This window comes from Rhodamnia argentea, chromosome 5, assembly GCF_020921035.1.
Source record: "Rhodamnia argentea isolate NSW1041297 chromosome 5, ASM2092103v1, whole genome shotgun sequence".
Taxonomy (NCBI): domain Eukaryota; kingdom Viridiplantae; phylum Streptophyta; class Magnoliopsida; order Myrtales; family Myrtaceae; genus Rhodamnia; species Rhodamnia argentea.
The window spans coordinates 5,470,274-5,494,286 of record NC_063154.1 but is presented as its reverse complement, the minus strand read 5'-3'; the positions used below and the strand labels follow the sequence as shown (position 1 = coordinate 5,494,286).

General features: G+C 38.2%; 1 protein-coding gene across 7 annotated transcripts; it reads right to left on the bottom strand.

Annotated features, from left to right (window-relative positions):
• Positions 1-1,835: 1,835 nt before the first annotated feature.
• Positions 1,836-23,575, bottom strand: LOC115750587. 7 transcript variants are annotated; one of them, XM_048279592.1, is made up of 28 exons: positions 23,035-23,052; positions 21,749-22,374; positions 21,489-21,613; positions 21,278-21,372; positions 21,168-21,192; positions 21,093-21,113; positions 20,962-21,059; positions 18,713-18,803; positions 18,530-18,581; positions 16,645-16,710; positions 13,624-13,772; positions 12,533-12,603; positions 11,094-11,288; positions 10,953-10,991; positions 9,702-9,809; positions 8,031-8,120; positions 7,822-7,897; positions 6,443-6,539; positions 6,298-6,367; positions 6,007-6,183; positions 5,785-5,907; positions 5,152-5,235; positions 3,782-3,966; positions 3,231-3,369; positions 3,102-3,161; positions 2,438-2,506; positions 2,035-2,279; positions 1,836-1,968 (listed from the first exon to the last, which is right to left on the bottom strand). In XM_048279592.1, the coding sequence occupies exons 2-27, from the start codon at positions 22,333-22,335 to the stop codon at positions 2,172-2,174; spliced, it is 3,000 nt and encodes a 999-aa protein (XP_048135549.1). In that variant the 5' UTR covers positions 22,336-22,374; positions 23,035-23,052; the 3' UTR covers positions 1,836-1,968; positions 2,035-2,171. The 7 variants fall into 7 exon arrangements, with proteins under 7 accessions (XP_048135549.1, XP_048135546.1, XP_048135547.1 ...); XM_048279589.1 differs by having other exon boundaries at positions 21,093-21,192; XM_048279590.1 differs by having other exon boundaries at positions 20,962-21,113.
• Positions 23,576-24,013: the final 438 nt, after the last annotated feature.

Sequence of the window (24,013 nt, the reverse complement as noted above, 5' to 3'; positions counted from 1 at the left end):
TTTTTTTAATTATCCCGTCATATGTGGATGGATAATTAACCAATTGTATATGAGATTTCTCTTTAGTGGACTAGCAACCATGCCTTGTTCATTATTTATGTTAGAATATGTCTCGAGTTTGAATTTTGAAGATAAGTATATCTTGATTGTGAAATTAAAGATAAGAGAAAGTAGCATACAATCTTCTTTTAGCTTTTGGAAAATCTAATATGGAAGTGGGTTGATCGAATTTGCATTCTACACAGGATAAGATTTGTTTTGAACCTTACGGAAATCTATCCTTGATGGAATCAGTGTGATATTTTCCTAATCCTAGTTGGCGAAGGTTTTCTATTTTGGATACAATCCTTGCCTATAAATTAGAAGCAGATCTTCATTGTAAAGAGTATCAAAGATGAGCTTCCGCTAATGGAATTACATCAAGTATTCAAGTATCAAAGTTGATTAAATCTTGATAAGATTTGTGTTAATTCTTTCGTGAAATTGAGAGACAACTCGAGTGTGATTTGCAATCTTCGTTGAATCGCTTGCTTTCACGCAACAGTTTCTTATAGAGACGCTAGTTATGGATCATCATTTCAATTTTTTTCCCATTCCTAATTTTCACGTTCTAGTTCATCCTATCTGTATAAACAGAGTTAGGCACTTGTGAACGATAGGATTCAACCCCTTTTGTTTCTACCGATGAAGCCATTTAATGTGGGAGAATTACCAAAAAAGTCCTAAACCTATTGTGATTGTGTTAATTTACTCATAAATTTGTTTTTTGGGTCGATTAAATCTTAAACCTTGTGCAATTGAGACAATTCAGTCCACTTTGTCGGCCAGCCCTCATGTGGCATCGCCGATGCTGACACGGATAATTTTTTAATAATTCTAATATTTAAATTTAATTTTTATTTTATTTTTTCCTTATTTTTTTCTAGTTGTTTTTTTCCCTCTACTACTATTGTGGCCTGCGAGCTCTGGCAAGGGTTGCGGGGACCCCGACCGGCCCTGCCCATGCGAGGTGAGGCCATGGCTATCGCAGGTGAGGCCCCCTTGCCACGGCCATGGCTGCCACAGGCGAAGACAGCCATGGCCTCGCTAGCAAGGGCTTTGCCACAGTAGCTGCAGAAGAAAAAAAGAAGAAACTAAAAAAATATGAAAAAAATAAAAATTATATATTGATAAAAATTATCCACGTCGGCGCCAATGGTCCAAATAAACTGAATTGACATAAATACAAAAAACTTAAGACTGAATTGACACAAAAAGAATTTCAAATTGAATCAGCATAATTACAATAGATTTAAGATTTTTTTGATAATTTTTCCCATTTAATGCAGTTCGAAGCACATGGTTGCTGCTATCGACATTCACTATTCTCAACAATTTGACCTCGAGACTTCTTGGTTCATCACGGGATTACTCTTAAGCCCAATAGGGTGTAGATGACAGATTCTATCACAAGCAAGCAAATTGTAGTGGCGCAAGTTCACAGCGAAAACCATCATAGACTGCTCTACTGTAGTTCTTAATGTGATGATACAACTTGGATTGAACGATTGTTTCTCTCAATCTTTGGGGTTGCCCGTTTCGAATTCATAAATTGGCCTCTTGGATCCTTCTAACATTCCGAATACACAACATCACACCCACACCCGAGAAACTATCTTATGCATCGATGGACGACAGATATGTTTCGATGCCCTGGCCACAGATGCATAGATCCAAAGAGATGAACACATGGAAAAGGCGACACCATATCAAAGCCGCAAGAGGAGGATAAAGAATGGAAACCATTTAGATGACAATTCCTTTTTGAAACGCTCCGTGCATCAAGACGCTCCTCAAAAATCTGTGTTCTTATTATCTATATCGGTAAGGATTGCCAACGACTAAAAAGAAGAAATGGTTTAATGTACATGCCCTAATTCCAGTTCTAACAAAGAAAAAGAACTATAGCTACAAAACATAAAAGCTTCTCTAGATAGGAAGCAATGTAAAATAACCCAAATTTGATCCCGAATAGTCGGTTTGATAACCTGCTACCCGTTCACCATCTTAGAAGGGATTTAATTGTGGGGTCTCTTGAGATTGGAAGCAACACTGTAACCGGGAGGACACTTTCAATGGAAAAGGGCAAAAAATCAGGAAAATGGAATTAGTGACCTGTTCTGTTGTTCTTCCTAGAAACCAAACGGTGATTTTCTCCGGCTTCCCCCTTCTCCGTACTGTTCGTTCCACTTTCTGAGCTCGTTCATGCTCGCAGCATCATAAGCAACCGATGGAGCAACCTGCATCACCAGCAAGATTTCGACTTTTTTAGACCAGTTCAAAAAAAAAGCTCAATCTGCAGGAAATAAAGAAAGGCATGCAAATACAACGGTTGCATATTTTGATTACCAAGTGTAACTAAAATGGAATGGGAAGCTAGCGAGATCAAATTTTCTACCTTGCTTTTTGACTGTAGGAAATCATCCAAATTAAGTGGCCTTGGTGTTGGAGATGAATTTTTGCTTCCCTGGTTAAAAATACGTGACATCAAATAGAGAAGCAGAGACAAATGGAAATTACAGAGTGCTAAAGAAACGCAGTATGCATATGGACCATATGATACAGTTTCAGGTGCTCCAACAGGAGAAATGACAAGCAGACACATTGTTCATGAACAAATATTGGCTCTCACCATTCTCTCCGTCACTAAATAGACATTGATACAGGTGAATTATTAATAATAATGTAGTTCCTGCGTGATGATTACTCTATCACAAGTTGTGTTATTGGTAAATTCCATCCTACAATGAAGCCATATGCCAAAAAAGAGCATATCATATAATCACTCCAATAAAAGGCCGGTTTCTCTTCCCTCTGTAGATCAGGGCACCACAATATTGCATGTGCAGCGCCTGCAAGTGTGTGAGAGATAAAGAAAGAATAGATATACTTGCAAGAATAAGAAACTTAAGAGCATCTGCACACAGCGTCAGCCATCAAACAGTGTTCAAGATTGCAATAGAAAAAAGGATACACTCATTTAAAGCGTTGCAAAAACAACATTATGCACATGAACCATCCCAAGATAGAGAATGTAGATTGTAACCACAAAGCAGTATTACCTTTTTTTCTTCCTCTAAAAGTTCTTGAACGGGCCTATATGCTGCAGCAATACAAAGGTTCTGCAAAGAAGACGTATTACATGCTTAAGAAATACAACAACCTATCAGAAGGCGAGAACAGAACATTACCTTTAAATCACTCCCAGAGTATCCCTCAGTCATGCTTGCGAGCTTGTCAATCTCAAAACCATGTTCTAGATTCTCTTGCCCAAGAATTATCTTCAAAATCTTCTTACGGTTTTCAGCATCAGGTAGATCTACGTATAATCTGAGAGACCAACAAAAACTCGTCAGACATGTCCGTTTGACTTCCTCCACCGCATTAACTGAGTTCATCATACACCAAATACTAGGATATAGGTGATATCAGCTGTCAAAAGATTGGAGCATGAACTGGCATTGGGTGATAAATGACAATCGCTCTGGCCTTATTCATGGAATAGGTAATTCTTCTCACTTATGGCAAACAAAGAACTTCATAATTTACCAATGAAAAGCATATGATAAGTTGTGGCCAAGACAAAAGCACATGGTTAGATCCTGCTTATGCTGGAAGAAGACTTGAAATGTGAAATCGTAAGCCATGTGTAACTCAGAAGTCAAAAGGAGAAATTAATTGGACTTGCAAACAACCAAGCTATTGAATAAATGGTCCACAACTATTTTGCGAGTAAATCTACCTTCTTGGTAATCGCCTGATAACAGCATCATCAAGGTCAAAGGGCCGATTTGTTGCCCCAAGGATGAGGATTCTTTCGCTGTCTTTAGACCTCAATCCATCCCAAGCTGCCATGAATTCATTTCTCATTCTTCTAGTAGCTTCATGTTCATAGGAACCACCACGAGCACCAAGCAAACTGTCCACCTATATGACAGAATAACACATTCAATGGAAGAAAGACCGCTATAGATTGGAAATTGATATATCACCGAAAGTGTGAGTAGAAACAGCTTCATAACACGGTGACAATTGTGCCGCAAACACTAACTAAGCCTTTTTCCACAAAGTGAGATTCGCCATACAGATCATTTTTATGTCCTTATATTCTATCTAGTCCTTATATTCTATTTAGTCCCATCCTCAACAACACCCACATTCGTAATGTCCGTCCTTAGGTTAAACATCCTACTGCCGTCCCATTTCTCCTTCAGGCACGATAATATATCTTAGTGGGTTTAAAAGTCAGGATTAGCTAACTATACTTCACACATGAAAAGTGCAAGTTGCAAACAACACTGAAAACTACAATTTGAAGATTCTTCAAAAAAAGAAAAATTTACTCAGTTAACTGGAATCTCGAAGCCTCAATTGCAAAATGCATATGAAAATCAAATTGAGTTATGTTGAAATATCACAAGACCGCAACACTAATGATCTAAAGTAAAATAGCAGGAACATCATTTCCTGTATTTCATCCATCACTTTGTATAAGAAACAAAGGTGGCGCTTCAGAGAGTGATATCATTATTCCATGTGCATTATACAAACAAGTTACAAAAGAGAGCAAATGAACACAACTTTGTTGACCTTTGGAGAAAGATATCACACTACCATGGTTTTTGTTTGACCTCAAAAAGGAGATGAAGAGCTGTTCAGCAATAAACCTCAGAAATTCAGGCAGTTCCATTATGCAGAAACGGATCCGATTAACATACTATATCATAGTTCACAATATGGAGAATCCTTCACATTCAGAGAGGTACTCACCTACTTAGCTACAGAAAGCTTATTCCTAAAACTTCCAATACACAGTAATTTTCTTCTTGCATCGGAAAATGAATGGTTTTATTTTCATATGGAAACCCTAGAGTTCATCAGTAGTTCCTAGCATGTAAAATAGCATCATGAGGACATTCACGGCCAAATCACCCAATCAAGTTTTCCTCAGTAGAAGACTATCTACGATTAACAAATGGTTCCCTGTTACAGGACAATAATCCCACGCTATGAAACTATGATTAGCATGATAGAGAGTATTGCCAGATAAACACAAGAGAAAAGTTTGGTTCAGCAAGGACAACTTCAGCATTACCATCACAAGAGACTCACCTCATCAACAAATATAACGACAGGTGCGAGCCTGCTAGCAAATGAAAAAAGAGCCTTTGTTAGCTTCTCAGCATCTCCGAACCACTGTAACAACAAAAGGTCAGGTTAACCAAAAGAAAATCATGGACCACGCGGAGGAGGAGATTTGAAAAGGATGGGAAATATAATTGCAGGACCATAAACTATCAAATTCTACCAGGATCGAGAAAAAAGTGGGGTGGGGGGAGGAGAAAGACAATAAGGAAAGAAAAGAAAAGAAGACATTTTCCTCATCTCCACAGGGAGCACTATTAAAGACAGTCAGAGAGGAAAATGGATGTGGCAACACCATAAACATCAAGTCGCAAGGAGAATTGACATGCAGATCATGTGAGATAGGACAAATGTTGGAACACTATAAAAGACCATTAGAGATGAAAATAATGAGGCAACACCATAAACCTCAACCGGCAATAAAATTTCTAAAGACATGAGAATCATGCAAAGTACAACACTGCCCAATGTTTTACACTCAACCATTGGTGAAATGAGCAATGTAATTGACTAGCAGTGAACCTCCAGTTACAAAATGTAAGAATAAGAGTAACTCATTAGCCTGCACAGAATATTTATCAATACTTATAGCTTCCACACCTTTGATGTCATCGTTGAACCTGTTATACTTATAAAATTCGCCCCTGCTTCTGTTGCCAGTGCCTTGGCAAGAAGTGTCTTCCCAGTTCCAGGAGGCCCAAAAAGTAAAATTCCTTTGCATGGCTGATGATGATCACACAGTCATTTGCCAAAACACCCAGAAAAAAGAAGCGTAAAAACTTCAAAGATGTCATCAATATGACAGCAACAGTACATGCTTACCCTCAACAGATTTCCACGAGAGAAAAGCTCTGGCCTCCTCATGGGGAGAATAACAAGTTCATTAAGTGCATCTTTCACATCTTCAAGAGCACCTACATCATCAAACCTAACACCAACTTCGCCAGGAGGCACCACTGCCGAAACAAAGTTTCTCTCATAGTCATCCCTCGCAAGGTTCTGCAACAGTAACTGATAGAAGTCAGAGAGCACATATCCAACCAAACATTTTGAGGACTATTGGACAGAAATAACAGCATATTCGTAAGAAAACAGATCAAAGAGAGTACGTGCCTTAAAATTTAGGGAGGTTTCCCGAGATACTGCCTCCTGCTCTTTCAATCTGACAATTGCAACTTCAAGGCTAAAAGAAAAGAGAGGCACATCAATCAACCGGAAGACGAGTGACTTTGACTTTTAGCATTAATTCGTCAAATACCTTTCACGTGGCAGGGAAAGTCTGTCTCCTTTAATGGCAGGATGCACACAAGATGATAAATAATGATTTTTAGCCCAGCCAACAACTTTCTCAGCTTCTGCACAGGAAACAGATGAGACAGTTTAATTACTTAATAATGAACTGAAGACAGTAAAAACAAGCCATGACAAGATTGCAACAGAAAACGATTCTATTTCTAGGCTATGTCAGACAATCCGAACTCGATTAGAAAAGGACTAGTATTAAAACATCAAAGATGCCCTTTAAAAAGATTGCTAGAATGAGAAAAATGTGGATAACTCGGTAGTAAGGTCCTTTAATGATGTGATGATTGTAAGAGGAGAAATCTGGAAGACCGTTACTTGTTCCTATTTCCCATCTAGCAATAGATCCCAAAAGATGAAGCATTCCCATTGATGTAGATGAAATGAGAGAACCCCAGCTTAAAAATTCAATGCACCGGGACAGAGAAAAGAATCGCAAATTCAGTTTCCTGAATAACGCTTACTGCCAAATGCATTCCACATAATTAATGCTCCTCCGCAAACTTTTACAGGAGAGAGTCGGGGAATCAACGCATAAAAGCTGTCCCAAGAAAGGACGGTGGAAAGTGATGGTCGCACCATCTTATCACCGAATGGGTGTATGTAATGAGATAGCACATATTCGGAACAGGGGACCCATTACTGCTTATTTAGCCAAATGTAATAATTACAGCAACTGTGGAAATTGCACAGAATTCCACAGCTGATGAATGCATTGCACACTGTTTTATGAAGCGCAAGCATCCATTGATATTTAGAACTCTCTACTCTAACAAGCTTGAGATTTCAGGGCAGGTTCCAATGCAGTGCGGATCCTCTTCAGGTCAGACCATAATGAGGTATTTCCTTACATATCCCCTACAGCAGGCCAGATACCCAGCCAGGATGGCCTGCTTTTCACCAGATTAAAGAGGACAAATGGTTTGATGTGTACAAACTAGCACAGGAAAACATCCAACCTTAACACCAAATAGGAGAAGAATTACTCGTGTGCATAAACATAAGAATGAGTCCATCAGAACTTAACGTTCTTTACCATCATCCTCTTCCACAATTATGCCAATTAAGATTTTGTGAACCTTCCAAATCAGGCACTCTCTTTTTTCTTTAGTTGAATTATCAAGGCCCACAATCAATGAAGTATGCATTAAATGAACATCTTCTCAAAATCAGAATGCACGACTTCTCCTTCAGATCACATCCATGTTCAAATCCATATTTAGAGTCATGCAAAGTGCGGAACACTCATTACAAATCTTTTCAGTTTCAAATATGTGCACAAGTCCTTGATAAGAACATAAATCTAAGCTGGCAGTGTTGATTAGAGTTGCTTACTCCGTCTTGTCAGTATCACGCCTTCAGTGTTCACATGTAGGAGGTCCATACAAGATAGTTCATGTTCTTCAAGAACCTGGAAAAGGATTACCTCTTTAAAAAGGAATATCCGACCGAAAATTCACCAAAACTCAACCAGCCATCGAAGTTCCCTCCTCCCTCCCTGAATTATTAACCACTCAATGAAACCAACCGTGCATATGTTGTACCTGATTTAGTTCATTTATATTACTCCTCGATATGATTATCTTCCTATCCTCTTCAACCTGCTTATTAAACGTCCTGAGGAGATGTTCCTCCTGCAAAGAGTCCAAAATCACAAGAGGGCAGAGAGAAATAAATTAATGATTGTATCCATGCTTCGGAACAAAACAATTAAAATTATGCTCGGTCAACTGGAATGTGTTTTATCCATATAGGGGATCTTCCAATCAAAAAAGGTAGAACTAATGTACAACATAAGATGTTGCCATTACACCAAAAATATGTAACTAAAGCAACATCCATAAAATTGTTTTTCAAGCCATGAAATTAACCATAACCAGTGTTGTCAAAAGCTATCCCCTGTCACACACATACATATTCTCATTAAAAGAGAGCGGTCATTCAGGCAATATCAAAATAGATACCGCGTTCACATTCTCCGCAAATGTCAAATAGATCTCTAGTAGGCAAACTTTGGAAGTGATGAACTATCAATAACTTTAGTAAAAAGATAGGTATTGAACTATCAATATAGATTTGATTATCTTTCGCTCGATATTCAAGGTTTCAACTTTAAGGGTTTTCTCAGTTATCCTTGATTCTTTAAGTTTGCTTCATTGGATTATCTAATTAGGTGGATGATATTGGTGAACATTAGGTTATCTCAAGAATAAGGATTTCACATGATGCAAGTTAAGCTTTCTTTGTTTCATTTACGAAGGTCGATAAGCATAGGATATAACAATACAACTGCAGATTTAATAAGTGTTTTTTTTTTTTACAAGTGCCCCAATCGTACTTAATAAAGAAATATTTTTATTTACAATGCATGGATTGTGCACCAAGAGAAAAACAATGCTTTGGAAATGACAAAGTTTCTTTATTTAATTGTCAACAAAAACCAATTTGAAAAGCATGCCTAGGATTTTTATGAAATTTGCATGAACAGGTTGATACTGAGTGTTAGCCAATTAGGCTAAATCATCTCAAGATCTAATAACTTGGTTGCTAATCAAATAATCCTGCATATCTTCGCTCAAGCAAGCACCTCAAACTTAAGGCATTATGGGGGTCCAAGCGCCTCGCGCTTTTAAGACCATAATCTGAAACAAACATAAACCACCAGACAATGCTTGTCTACATACTTCAATTGATATTGCAATTTATACAGTCGCTTGGTGAGTCCATAGCTGATATTTACTATCTACTGAAGTCTATTTTTCTGTTTTGCTATGGAGTGCTGGATGGAGTAGAAAATCCCGCTTCACCATCATCATATGTATGGTTAGTAGCCCAGCACCAGAAAACTGCTTCATGAGAAAGTCACTCATACATGCATGGACATTCACAAGCCTTATCAAGACGTAAATAATTCTTTGGCACATTAACCGCCATCTTGACCAGACTTTTGTACAAGTAAATGAGCTCAATAATTCAAGCGGGTTGTTCAAGAGATAAGGTTACTGCAGAAAAAAAATCCCAAATAGAGTACAGCTGCGGAAGCACCATTGATCCAACTTCAGACACTACCCAGAAGAAGAGAATACTAACTCTTAAATCTCACAATAAAATTTAAGAAATTACACATTTTTTTTTACAAGGCAGGAAATGGGAATGTGAAATTGACAACTGGAGAGATGTTAAAAAAAAGTAGAATCATCACTACAAGCTTTTACCTGGGGAGGATGTACATGAAGGATGTTGTTGAAGAGATTGTGTATAGAGTCAACATCAGATCTCCGGTTTGCCTTAAGACCCTCAGTGAGACTCTTCAGTGAAAGAGGCTGTGAGCACAAAACAAACCTCATTTAGCTGAATCATATCAATGTAGAAGGAAGCAGTCATCATAAACAAGCCATTAAGGAACTGGCGCTGAACTTACAATTACAGAGAACTAATAAAATAGTTTGAAGAACATAATTTTTTGGAAGGCAGTCACTTTCATTGCTCACTATTCCTATTCCTCTACCAAATGAAGACCACCTTTCACATTGCCGTTCTTAAAACATTTGACATGAAAGCGGATATCCAATATATAACAGTTTCAAAAAGACTTGCTCGACTTCCTAATAGATCACTACATCATCCTTTCTGTGAGATGGTTCTTCCTGGGTACTTGACATGCAATACTGAAATTGTTTCATCTTTGCTACAAGCTTCAGGTATGAGATGGCACATGGTGCATGGAAAAACACTAAACTTACATGAGAAAACCAATCCATCTGATCTTATGCCAAATTGACATGATAATATCATGACCCAGGTAATATGATAACCTATCGACGACAAATGTCCTGATGTCCACAAAGGAAATAAGGATTGTTACTAAGCCTCGCTTCTAAGCTTATGAACCTCCACAGGTTGGCAAATGAATATGCCAATTTCTCCACGAGAACATCAAAATCTCCTTGAAGAGAGCCTAACGACATTAAGACTCATGGAGAATGCAGATCGCAGAACTCAATAGAATTGCAATGAATCTGCCAAATGAGCACCACAAACAAGCAACTCCAGCTAAGAAATGCAACAAGTGCACCAGTAAAATAAAGTCCTGATAGCAGTACACTTTTCTGTATCAGAGTAACAACCAAACAATAATGCCTACCACAAATTGCAATTCAATATAAACTACCTTGTTCAAGCATTTAACATCATAAAATAATTTTTATTAGAAAGATCCAACATAATGTTCTTTAATTACTAGTCAAGATCAAAACCAGGCAAAACCAGAGATAAAGCATAATTTTCTCAGGCATTATTAGATTATTAGTACCAAAGCCTGGCTTAGCAAAATATATTATTGCTTTCATAACGAGCGCTGATTCTAAAACAATATCTGTTCAGGTGAACAGCCAAGGCAAAATCAAAAGTGAAAAAAAATTCTGGAAAGTGCTTAAGATCAGTGTTTTAAGGTGAGAAAACATTACCAGCTTGGCAAGGCGACCAATGTTTGGGAGTATCATTGTCTGTCACACAATTAAAAGAGAGAAATTAGTCCAAAGCTAGACACGGAGTCAAAGTAGTATTGGGATCAACAGCTGTTGAGTACGAGCGCACCAGAAACTTACAAATTTCTCTCTCTCTTTTGAGCCTGTTTCAACTTTGTTCTGACCACATATCAAAACAACAGGGCCCTGTAATTGATCAAACATTTCATGCACTTTGTTGACAAACTTTGAGCGGTTCGCCTTGGTAACAGCCCTAGACAACCATTGTGAAGAGTCTGGAAAATACACAACAAGAGGCTGCTGGGAATGCAAGACCTAGGTGCAGAAAAGAAAAGGTAAATAGAAAGTCCGAGGAAAAAGCACACCTGTCATTTACAGGTATGTCAACTTAGAAAAGTGAGGAAGCAGAATAAGCGGAAGGGAAGTTCGTAGCGCTCTTCCTACAGGAAGGAGGTAAAGCGGAGGAAGCCACAGAAATATCGTGTACTACTTGCTCCTTTGTATGAGAAGATGATAAGACTAACCAGGCTATAACAATAACTAACTTTTCAGACAACATCCAACTACTTGCTTATTCCTGGCAAGTATGATAAAGATAATACTTATACTTTAGCAATAATTAAGAATAGCAATTACCAGTGTTAAAAATGACAACCAAGTCATGGCTCTTTGAATAAGATGCACATGAGGACGCCCTTCATTTAAAGATAAAAGTAAAATTTTAGCGATAAAACAACTCAAAAATGGAAAGGACAAGTTAACTGGGTGTTTTGCAGTGATTTTGGAGCACATTGAATCAGTATAGCTGATCCAACCTAAAAAGAACATCTGGACGTTGCATTAATTGAAAGCCGATTTATAAAAAGCAAATCAAGAGTTCTTTTTTGGCGTCTTCAATGCTTGTGTATTCAAGGGTTTCTGTCCAGCTCAACAATTTTTATATACAACCTTATCGAAAGAACTCCATTTTCACCAAGTAATTTACTACATCGTCTGTTTGGCCGGAAGAATACTCCCTCTCTTGCATTTAGGGGATACCTTTTGAGATGTATGGCCATCCACCATTCCTTTGCCATTCTACTTCCATAGTCTCAAGTGCTTTTTTTCACTTATATCTTTCCTAGTATTTAATTCAGAGATAGCTGTCACATTAGTCTTCACGATTTACTCATTCTGTTTCACTCATCCCCTGATTTCACTCCCTTTTCATCCCCTTGTACCAAAAGCAATCGTCGGGAGAAATACCACTAAATTTATTAATAACTAATAGCATCAAGAAGCACGAGCAGAAGAATACTCCATACAATACTTTCCAATGTGCGCAGTACATTGCCTGAAGCATAATTCTAGCTGCAACATGGCCAAACAATAAATACAACACCCAAGCTTACAGCAAAGAGCTCTAATCTAACATCAACATCATCGAATTATACTCGAACACTAAATAATAAGCACATGGTGGATTATCCTCTTGGTCATAAATCAACAAATTAGCATGTGCTTGTTATTCAAAACTTTGACAAGAAGAGATATGATCTGTTGATCTAGATCCCTTATACCTCGCAAAGTGCCTCCATTGCTATGTAACAATCTTCAGCTTGACTGTCCAAATCAGGCTCAATGTCGTTAACTATGATTCAGGAAAAATCAATTAGCTTATCTTAATAAAACCGAGTTAATTGAGTTATAAAATAGAAACTAATTAGAACTTTCACAGCCAAATAACATGGTTAGATATATAATTTTACCACTCCATAAAAGAAAAATTAATCTATGCAGCTCCCCCTATACACAAAAATTTTGGTCCAACTTGGCAAAGCAAACAAGAAAATCAGGAAAAAAGTGAAGCTACAACATGACAGGAGCAGCTGACATATAGTTCCTGTCAATTCAAAAGGTTTCCAAATACCTAAACTATCATCATCTTACTGCGCTACCGCATCTCCATATCTCAGCTAAGGGACTAAGGGCAACAATGAGTAAAAGCTCAGACAGCAAGCTGCAGCAGATGGGCGGCAAACTGCAACCTTTCAATCAGATCTAGATGAATATGCTGACAATATATTCTTTCTCAAAATCTAAAACTACAAGGTGATGAAAAGCCACTTTGATAAGACAGAATTGGGGTTTAGGTTCCAAATGTCACATCCCTTTATCTAATAAGCAAAAAGATCTAGTTTACTTTCTTCCCATAATTTAAAGAATAACCCTCATCCGCCTAGACAAGAAAATATGTACCAATTTAGAGATTTGGCAAAGACTTTCCATCCAGTTATATCAACTATATGTAACATGTCACTTGGACCTAGAAAATATTCGGCAAAAAATTCCCTAAAAGCTGTACCACAACACACGCAGCCAACTGGAGACATAAGTCGGCGCTCAATGAACATACAGAGATAGAGGAAAAATTACCCAAAAAAAAAATATATAGTTCTAACGATCGGGCAAAATGAATTAAGACTACCAAACATGGACAATCAAGTGAAAGGTGATTGGAACCTCAACCAATGAAAAAAAGGATGGTACTGCAAAGATATCAAGATGCTCTGATCAACTCTGGCAGTTTGTAATATTAAATTCTTAGATCTAACACTAATTAATGAAAAATCTTAATGGAGAGAAATCCTTCTACAGATGAGGGATGTACCACTTATCCAGATCGGTGGAGTAGATTGCTCAGTGGATGTCTCATCTGCCTCATCACCACTAGCTTTATTTTCATTTGTATCCAAAATAACAGCTACCCTGTCTAAACTCACCTCATACACTACCCCACGCTGGCCTGTAGATAAAGGCCTGATACATGCCCATACGAAGTTAAGTCATGCAACAAGATAGGTGCCAGTAATAATGACAAGCAAGAAAAATTTTGTGCAAGAATTACATACTGTAACAAGCACATCAGCAACGAAAAAATACAATGAATTCAATAATTAACAAACAACAAGGGTCTCTTCAATTTACTCATATAACCAGAACACTTTAAAATTGCAATTCCTCCTTTAACTGGAGACTGCAGAAATTTCGCTACTGACAGCCACAAGTCAGCACAACAACAATACCAGAGAAATAGACTAAAAAAGATGTGGCAGTCTCATACTTGCATATAGGACATCCATAAAGAGAAGATACATTCATGTAAGAACTGCATACTGATAGAGTTAATTAAAAAAGTTCACCTACCCAACAAAACAGCAAAATACAAAGCACAGTCTGAGACTATAAAAGTATTCTTCGAGTTAGGTAAATTCTTTTACTCACTCAAACCCACTCAGTTGTTGGATAAATTGCATTCAAATTTCACTGTCAAGTAATGTTCACGAAAAGCATTCTTATCTAGTCGATCTTTTGCTTCTTTTCCCATAAGACTAAAAGGAGCACATTGCCATGTGCTGTGAGATTATCTATATATAAAGGTCTGAGAATATACTCCAAAGCACTTTGATTGACAAAATCAACCAGCTACACCATATCTTTTATTTCCTTTTCCGTAATTTAACCCTTAGCTTCCAAAATGATAGAAGAATCAAGCAATTGGCTCTCCATTTTGGGTACTTCTAGAAGGGCTAATCTTTTGTTTGCATCAACAATTTGCATATAGATGCATGTTCAATTTAGAGAAGGGCAGTAAATTGAAACTTAAGTAGGAAAAAAATTCGTCGCTATACATTTATAAAAATGAGGCACAAAAGCCAAAGGTTCAGTGATTTTGATGCTTACATAGCACCACGCTAAATACCTAGCAGCCGGGGGCCGACAGCACCCTCCAGCCCCACTGGTTCCACGACTTTAAATCCTTAAAAGCAGAGAACAGAGGCAATTCCACCTGTGTTTCACCATTCTTTCCAGATTTCATAACCAAAACTTGTACTACTGGATCTAATTTTTTAACTGAAGCAAGTTAGAAGCTAAAGCTACAACCTAGGATCAACTTCAGCTTTTCTTCTAAACATTTCCGACACCAGCACATTTTTTGGGACTTTTCCACAGTGTTACGGAAACGACTGAGGGAGGTTCGAGGGAGACAACTAGCCATTTCAAAGAGTAAAACAGATTTCACGGCCGACCTCTTTGACCAGTTACCAAGGGTGTCCTGATTAGTTTAGCTTATCTACTTAATTACAGTGACTCATCTTCCTTGCATTTCTGCGGACACTAAATTCAAATTAAACTGTTTATTTATCAGAAAATTAAAAGGCTGCTTAACTAAAATTTAAAAACTTCGAGGACAAAACTATAAAGCAATTTGAATTATTGCAAAATTACTACTGTAGGAAAAGAACAAAGCATGGTTGCATCAAATTAATTCTGGAGAAGTCTACATAACTGATTTTGGAAGAACTCTTGAACTCAAGGTCACATCATTTGCTAACCTAATGCCAAATGTAGTGAAACCTGATAAGACATGAATCTACTAGTCTCACTAACAAAACTGAAGCGGCTTTAACCATAAGGCTGATAAAGTTTCCCAGTTTTCCAGAGAAAAGATTGACACTACTGCTCCTCATTAGCCACTAAGAATCTCGATATCAGTTTGAAAAGTGATGCAAAATGCAAAGGGTTCTGCTCCATGATGGACCAATCACAGCTTCTTAACTATTCTCACTGCTAATTCTTCTGATATGAGTGTGCTAATTATCATCTGACCCTACAACTTGGGATGCTCATAATCCAGATCATAATCCTTCTCCGGAAAATAGACCTACGCCTTTGCATCTCCTCCTACCCTAAGTTACCAACAAAATGTAAAACTTGTCACCATATGGTAAAATTCCTGTTCGAACCGTAAAGTGTTCTTGTAATTTATTTTTTATTGCCCTATGGTAATTTCTTCATTTACCTAATAAAAAAAATGGAATTTTCTATCGCCACAGAAAGCATTCGATCAAGTGCTATACCATTTCCGCATCAATTAAATTGACTGTGCTGTAGGAAGATGGATACAATCCAACTTCCAAGTGATAGCAATCGAGATGGTACTGTCAACCCGAAGATGGTTTTCCATAACACAAATTGCTTCACAAATGGACAACAAGGGGTTATATAACCCATCATGTGAAGGCCTAAAGGACAAATTCAAAGGTATACTCCTATGATAAAGTTGGGATACTTCCTCAGTGTCAGACAAATAAGAACCAGGGAGACCAGTGACACTTTTGAAGGTCCATTAGCAAAGAAGATTCAGAGATGAGTGAGGAATTTCCGATCATCAAAAGGAAGGATGGAAAATAATAATATGAACAAAATTCCAATGCCTTATATCTCATGGAAAAGTTCGGCTCGGGGCACTACCTGTGTAGCTAACTCTTCAGTGATAATCCCCCCAAGGGGACGAAAAAAATGAGGCTGAAATTATGTGTCCATAACCTCTAGGATGACCACTTAATAGTTCAATGCGAAATGACTAGCCAATGTAGCCGGAGAGGGCCACTGCCGTGAAGTGTCTATATCAAACCCCAGATCTCTAGAGGAGGAGAAGGAGGAGGAGGAGGAGGACGGGAAATATGGGCAAACAATAGGAGATCAATAGATGGAAGAAGGGAGTGGTCACTTCTTAATGAAATAAAGCAAAGCTAGTGAATCTTAAAGATCTTTAGTTTCTGAGGCCTTGAAGAGCCTCATTTGCTTTTCCCCCTCTTGAAATCATGAAATCGACTTACCAACCCACCTGCCACGTATTACTGTATAAGCATTTATGGGGCCCTCAGAAGTCGGTATCTTCCCCAATACAATCCTGTGATTCATTACGTGAGGATGAAGTCAAAGCTCAATAGAAGGTGAAGCAACGCCAAACGTATGAACCTCCTAATAAAATGCACTTGCCAAGATCTCAAACACCCGAGACATCACCAGAAAGGGAAAGTACAAGGAAAAAGTCTTCCCAGCGACTAGATCATCCCATCAAGAAATGGATTACAGGTCCTACTCCATATTCAAAGCTATGCATGTGGGAAACAGGGAAAGCCAAAGGGAACAAGACCGAACGTGTTGGCTAAGCATCATAAGAGCAAAGAACCTTTCTGAGACTTGTCATATATCAGCATTCAATTCATTAGCAGACAAATAATCAATCCATGACCATAACACTCAGGCAAAAGTGGGTTTCTTTGCAAATAATCAATCCACGACCACAGCACTTACATTCTCTTAGGGCTCGAGATTTCCATCCAACACCTTAGACAACAAATACCCGACATGCAGAAAAAATTCTAATCAAATAGCCCAGATCTAACCCAAACAATAAAATTCCAAACCAAGGGTTCAGAGAAGAATACTTGAGATAGCTATCCAATATGCAGTTACTTTTGGGGGAAAAAAAGTCACGTATAAGCATAAACAATCCTATAAGTTTGACACAGGTATCGAATCATCGTCATAACTATCCAACAGCCTGCTTTCTTATAGCAGGGTGCAAACTTTATCATGTGGTCACCCAAACAAAAAAGGTTTCTTTGTATAATTTTAACTTAAAAATTAAGTCAATAAGTAAGGTTCATAATTCAAATTAGCTTCCCCTAGCATTAGGATGGGAAGACTCTTTTGAAATGGGGAAATGAATAAGAGTTGTGTCACTCTACATTCCAGCTTCGAGGTCTAAACAGCAGGTCAACAATGCATTGCACATGGGAAAGTCGATACAGCATGCCACGCAAGACTAAACTCCTGTCTCCTTAGCAAAGAGTACCACAATAAGTATTGATCTTCCTAAAAACTATATGAACTAAGCCAGAACCATCGCAGATCTTTCTCATCATGGAAAAACTACAAAAGGAGCCATTAACATAGTTCGTCAACATATGCTAGCCACTATAATCTTTTCATCTCGACAAGTTCTCCATAATCAATCTTATAACATCACTATCAACTCAGCAACATATCACAGAAAGGTTATAGATAATAAGGATCAGAAGAAAAAAGCATCTGACATCGTAATAGAGAAGAGACATGCCATTGAATATAATAAAGAGGCAAGTAAGCAGGAATATGGCTTTCAGAAAAGGAATAAGTTGAGGCCATGAAAGAAGGAAGTTGAGCATTGGGGCGAAGTACCAAAGTTTAGTCCAAGATTCAACATGTTAAAGTGACATTAAGAGAGCGAGCATGGTGTACTGATTCCTTTCAATTCAGCGTAAGCCACATAAGCAAACTATCACATTAGAAAACGCTCCTAAACTGACATCGTAGTAACACACCATCTAGAGTTCCATATAATAGTTCCAGCATCAGGGTTAGTCACTGCCTAAGTATCCTTCTTTCCTTGAATACAAACAAATCAATAAAATCTACACATACTAATTGCCTCTCCAGCTGATCAAATAGATTTTGATCCCTTTCCAGTTCAAATGCAAAACACCCCTTGATGCAGCATCATCCAATTAAGTAAAAACAAGACATCAAAATTTTCCAATCACCAATCTCATATCAAAACATAACCAACAAAACATATGTAGAAAGCTATTAAGCTCTTGAAAATTCCTCTCTGCTTTACAACGTCAGCAGGCAGCAATTAAATGAAGCCAATAAATGCACGAAAAACAAAGAACGATAATAACCTGTCATCATCTGAAATCTTTTGAGAAGGTCCGATGTATTTTACTCGATCCCCTAGACAGAAGAGGCACGGACGATGTAATACACAACATAAGAAAATAAAACTAAATGACATCGAAAAAGCTATGGTAAATTTAAGACCATTTCTGACACAAAAAAAATTGATACATCAATGCATATGTCACCTCTCTTAAGTTGCTGCTTCGGTTGGTTTGAATTTGCAACATCTTCAGGCTTTGATGACTCAGATGAACTCTCTGATTCTCCTGAAACCCTCTGAGAGATGAGCAAATCCAGAATCAGGGTATAAAACACATTAATGACTCGAAACCCTCCAAGCTTGTGCAAATAATCATTACAAACCCAGTTCCGACCTAAAATCATAGATGTAGCCAACTTTATTTTCCATGCTAAATTACAGATTCCACCCATGTCAGATAGCAGACATTCTACCCCTTAAACTCCCATGCCCTCGACTGGCAAGAATTTCAATGATGACTTTATGATCTTTGTCCGACAAAAATAGGTCAACATATAATGTACCCCCCCATCTTTCATTTATACTTTGAGCTCATACGTTTAATGATATCGAAACATATAGTTTGGAAAGTAAAGCATTGGACTGGCAGGAAACATAATCTAGAAGTAGTCATCAGTGCCACCATTTCAAAAAAATTCATTGACCAAAAGGAGTGTATCTAGCTAGGTTCTCACTTCTAGAAAGAACATTCATTCTCCAAATCGAGACTCTAGAAGCAAAGGCCATATAGATATGACCGATTACCTTGTCTCAAAAAGTCAACAAAGCTTGTTTCCTCACAAAAGGATGCTCTCACAAATTCAAAATCGGGACTTCTTCATCAAAAAAATAAAAAATCAAGAGTTCAACTACCAACTCTAATACTTCCATTGCTTGGCAATAACATGAAGCAGAGAATGTCAAAACAAAAGGTAACAAATAACAAGTAGAAGAATCTTAATTGGAGCAGAACAGAAAAAAGAAAACAATTATTACTTTATACGCATGGACTGGAGGAGTAAAATTTAGCAACCTTAAGACCTAATGCATGAGGTCCGTAAACATGAACATGTCCAACACAGCATATCCATGCTGCTTTTGTTGGTTCTGTAGGTGGAGCTGCCATTACAGACTTTACATACATCTCAAGCAACATCAAGGGGTTTACTGCAATGAATGTTTGCATTGCATACATGAATTCATACACGTAGTTGCTAATTAACTAGTTTGTAACTCAAACTATTGTGCATGAACTAATGGTCAATGTGACCATTCTCTTGCACTTCATCCATAAGATTCTCCACTAACTTGAGGAGCCAACTCTTCTGAACATTTCATATTCAGACCTAGTTTTCAGCAAAAGTGAGTATGAAGTAATAAGGGCGTCTATTTAGGTCGAAGAAAAGAGTTCTTTCACTTCAATAAATTAAATCTTTTAATCCATCATTTGGATAACTTTGAACCAACTGGACATGCTTCCGCCTAGTGGCAATACAAAGTAAAAGATAGATTGCATCTACATTAACAGTAAAAGGTTCAAAGTCGCCTAGGGTTTGTCCTTTCTGTTTTCATTCTGTTCTCCCTAACAGTGTTCCGTTTAAATCAACCTGAGCCCTGCATGAAACCCACATCCAGGCTACTGCTATTTGCCCAACAATCAACGTCCTAGACCTTCCAAAGGTTATCTTGCACAAAACTATACATCTATAGATTTCAAAGCAGACAGTATCAGCTTGCCAGGGATTCAAGGAGCCAAAGACTTTATCACATCATATATGTTAACTTCAGCTCAATCTTGACTCAAAAAATGTAAAATATGAGGTAATTCCACTTTACACTTCAGCTGTACGTGAAGTAATCTCTTCTATGAGATATATGCACCATAAACTACAAACTCCTCAGATATGTTCTATTCTAGACATTGTCAAAATACAATACGTAAGTCCAATTCCCGTGAGAGGATGGACATATCTGATGTGGCATTCACCAACAGGGAATAAAGTATCTTAACCCATTCATCAATTCTGAGATCAGAGCCAGCACAAGCTCTTGCGAAATAATTTCTATCTACAATCACAGGAAAATAAAATAAGTTAAATGTGACAACCTGTAATCTCCCTATTGAGACATTATAAGTGACCAAAACTGGAGACTTCCAACATGGGGAAATCGAGAGGTCAAGGTAACAAAAACTGCAATGGGTATATCTCATGAATACAATCCATGCAACCCATGCAATTTTCATTGGAGGGGCAACTTGGTATTTTCTGACCTTAAACTTTATGTGGATTACCACGTCATGATGACTACTGTCGTAGTATCTGTTAAAAGACAGTAGTGTCCTGAATATGCTCCTCTGTTAGTATACGTAAAATTCAGTATATTACTTGGAACATGCTTATCCACGGACATTACCTTTGCGAAGTCTTCAAGGTTGCATGGGACAAGCTTCTTAAGGGCTGCTTCTGCAGTTGCCTGCACATCTGCTTCATCATCACTACCATCAGATCTAGCTTCACTACTGCTGTTCCATTCTTCTTCATTACTTGCTTCATTCTCATCCTCAGTCTCTGACTCAGAAGCACGATCCTCTGCAGATTCGGCACGGTCATCATCTGATTCTGATGAGCAATCCTCACCAAAATCCTGCATTTAGGTCACACAGAGTACGTAAATTATCATTGAACAGAAGGTAAAACATTTCACGCTTTTGAGGACATTCCGATCTTACATATGGAGCAAGTACACTGCTGTCGAGCACCAGCAAAGGAACTTGTAGATCCTGAGCAAGTGCTCTAACTATCCTCTCTCTAAAAAGTTCGGTCCCTACATTAGTCAGGTATCTGGTATCAGTTGCTTCTTTCCTTTCCCAGAGAAATCTATTCACAGAAATTGTTGCCTCATAAATAATAAATAAATAAAAAAGAATCTCAAAAGTCCACCTGGAACACTCTGAAGCAGTATTCTCCCACTGGAAGAATTTAAGCGAGCACCATAAGATGAATTGATCTTCTTATGTTTCATATGAGATGCCACACATTCTACCAAGGTATTTTTGGTGTGTTCACTGAATCACAGAAGAAGCAAAATTAAGACTTTAGTAACAGCGAGATCAGTTCATATGAGAGATCTATTGAGCAGTGCCTGTATTATCAGTAAAATAGAGCAATTATGTATTGAATATACAAAGAGTAGTAATTACTTAATGTAATAAGGAAATGTCTCCCAGGAAACACTTATTTTCTCCCAAGGAACAATCCTTCGCAAAAACTCGTTCTTGAATTTTTCACGCCTACTAAGGAAAGGCGAGTCTTTCTTTTTACTTTCAATTGCCAGTTTCTCATTGTGAAGCCATTCCTTTTGGTCCCGTTCGCCCAGTCTCGCATGCGAATCGCGACCACTGACAACATCAGTGGCCGTTTCTCTGTCCCGCATGGATTTTCCGCTATCAATGCTAGACCCATCTTTAGTGGGTTCTTGTTTATCCTCACTTGCATTTCTTCCATCACCTTCAGAACTGTACGCACGTAACTGACAACTGTTCAGACTAGAATTATGCCACGGATACAAGCCCTTAATGTAAGTTCCTGCTGCAACACCATGAGATGAAGGCAACTCTGACAGGTATCTTCTGATTGAACTGAACTGCAGATGGTGGATTTCCGAGACTACTATGCAGCTCAAAGGCCGAGAAGGAGCACGCTCTTGAAAGTGAGACCTAAGTGATTTGGATGATTGAACCACAACACTCCATCTTTGCTTTTTGCACTTCAATCTACTTGCATACATGGCAACTAATCTACAATTTCTTCCCACTGCAAACACTATCTGCATAAGTTTTTTTATTAAATTTTCAGTCATGCAGAGACATCCCAAGCAATAACATAAACTCCACTCACATGAGAAGTAATGAAAAATTGAAACTAAGATGGACAAAGGACGAAAGCAAAAAGTGAAAACAACATAAGCTTTAATAACTGGATCTTGCTTTAGTTTCAAATTATCTACAGCACAAGATTCTGTTCAACTATGGATAGGATTTAGGGGCTCTTTCAAACAAAATGCTTAGAAGTCATGAACCTAGGCTAGCGACCGATACCGTCGACTGATAATAGTAGAGCCAGTGCAAATGAACTTAAGGAACAATACATCTTTTACACCTTTTCACATGACAAACTTTTAAGTAAATTTTCCACAGAGTTACAAGTTATTGGATTTGGTTCTACCACAGAAGAAGGAATGAGATTGCACCAACCAAATTGGGTTTTACCATCGATCACGCAAAAATAAGCAATAATGCCTACCATATTCAAAGAAAAAAGGGACAATTCACCGCCCCACAAATCGTGAAAGGATGAAACTCATGGATATTCTATGATGGGGAGCAAATAGTCCAAACAAACCTCTAAAAACTAGCTAAAGGATTATTCACACGCAAAAGCTTGAAGCTTTAATCAATACAGCAATCTATACAAGGCTCTGTCTTACACAATCTAATACACTTATTGAAGTGCCGAAAGGGAATCCCAGTTTTTCCCCGCATATGAAATATCTCATCTCAGACACTACACTGAAAAGCACCCAACATTTATTCTGCTACTTCCCCGCTTTTCCACCACCAAACGGTGAACCAAATTCGAATATTACAATCCTCCCATCACGAAAGCAACCCCAAAGGAGGGGATTGTATCCCTTGCGTTCCCAAATGCACTGCAGGTAATCACAATAACGCACGCCAATGGAAGAGAGCACGGACAAGAACCCAACAAAGAGATAGTAAAAAGAGCATCAAATCGTACCTACGGTGTGTTCAAGACCTAGGAGCGGCGCATGGCCGTTTCACAGACGAGCCACAGCGAGAGGCCTGAGAAATTCAGCCGCTTCAATCAATGGGCAGCTCAAAGACGACGAGAAACTTTCAAGGGTAAAGAGCTGAACGGGGAGAGAGCGGTAAAAGAGGAAGCGGGAGAAGCTGCGAGAAGAACGTTCAGAGAGTGAAAAGATCTGGTCTGGGTCACTCTGCTCTCTCTATTGTTACCTTATTTTCCTCGTTTTTCCTTCTTAATGGCTGTATGGGTTTAGGGTGCGTATGGTAACGCTCCGTAAACGCGTATGGTAAAAAAGTGTTCCCAAAGTGTTCTGGGAACACTTTTCAGAAATGGGAACACTTTTGGAGTAGAAACGAGAAACAAAAAATACTTGTTTCTTTGTTCCCGGAACACTTTTATCAAAGCTTTTGAACACATTTTATAACGCAAGAGGAACACTTTTTGCCACCCTCTGTTCCCGGACTACTCCTTCACACTTTCAAAGACGACGACTTTTTATCAAAGCTTTTGAACACATTTTTTTTTTTGTAGTTACCAAACGCGTTTTTGTTCCCAAAAATCGTAGCCGGGAACGAAAATAGAAAAAAGTGTTTACGTTCCAAAAGTTGTTCCGGGAACAGAAACGTTACCATACGCAC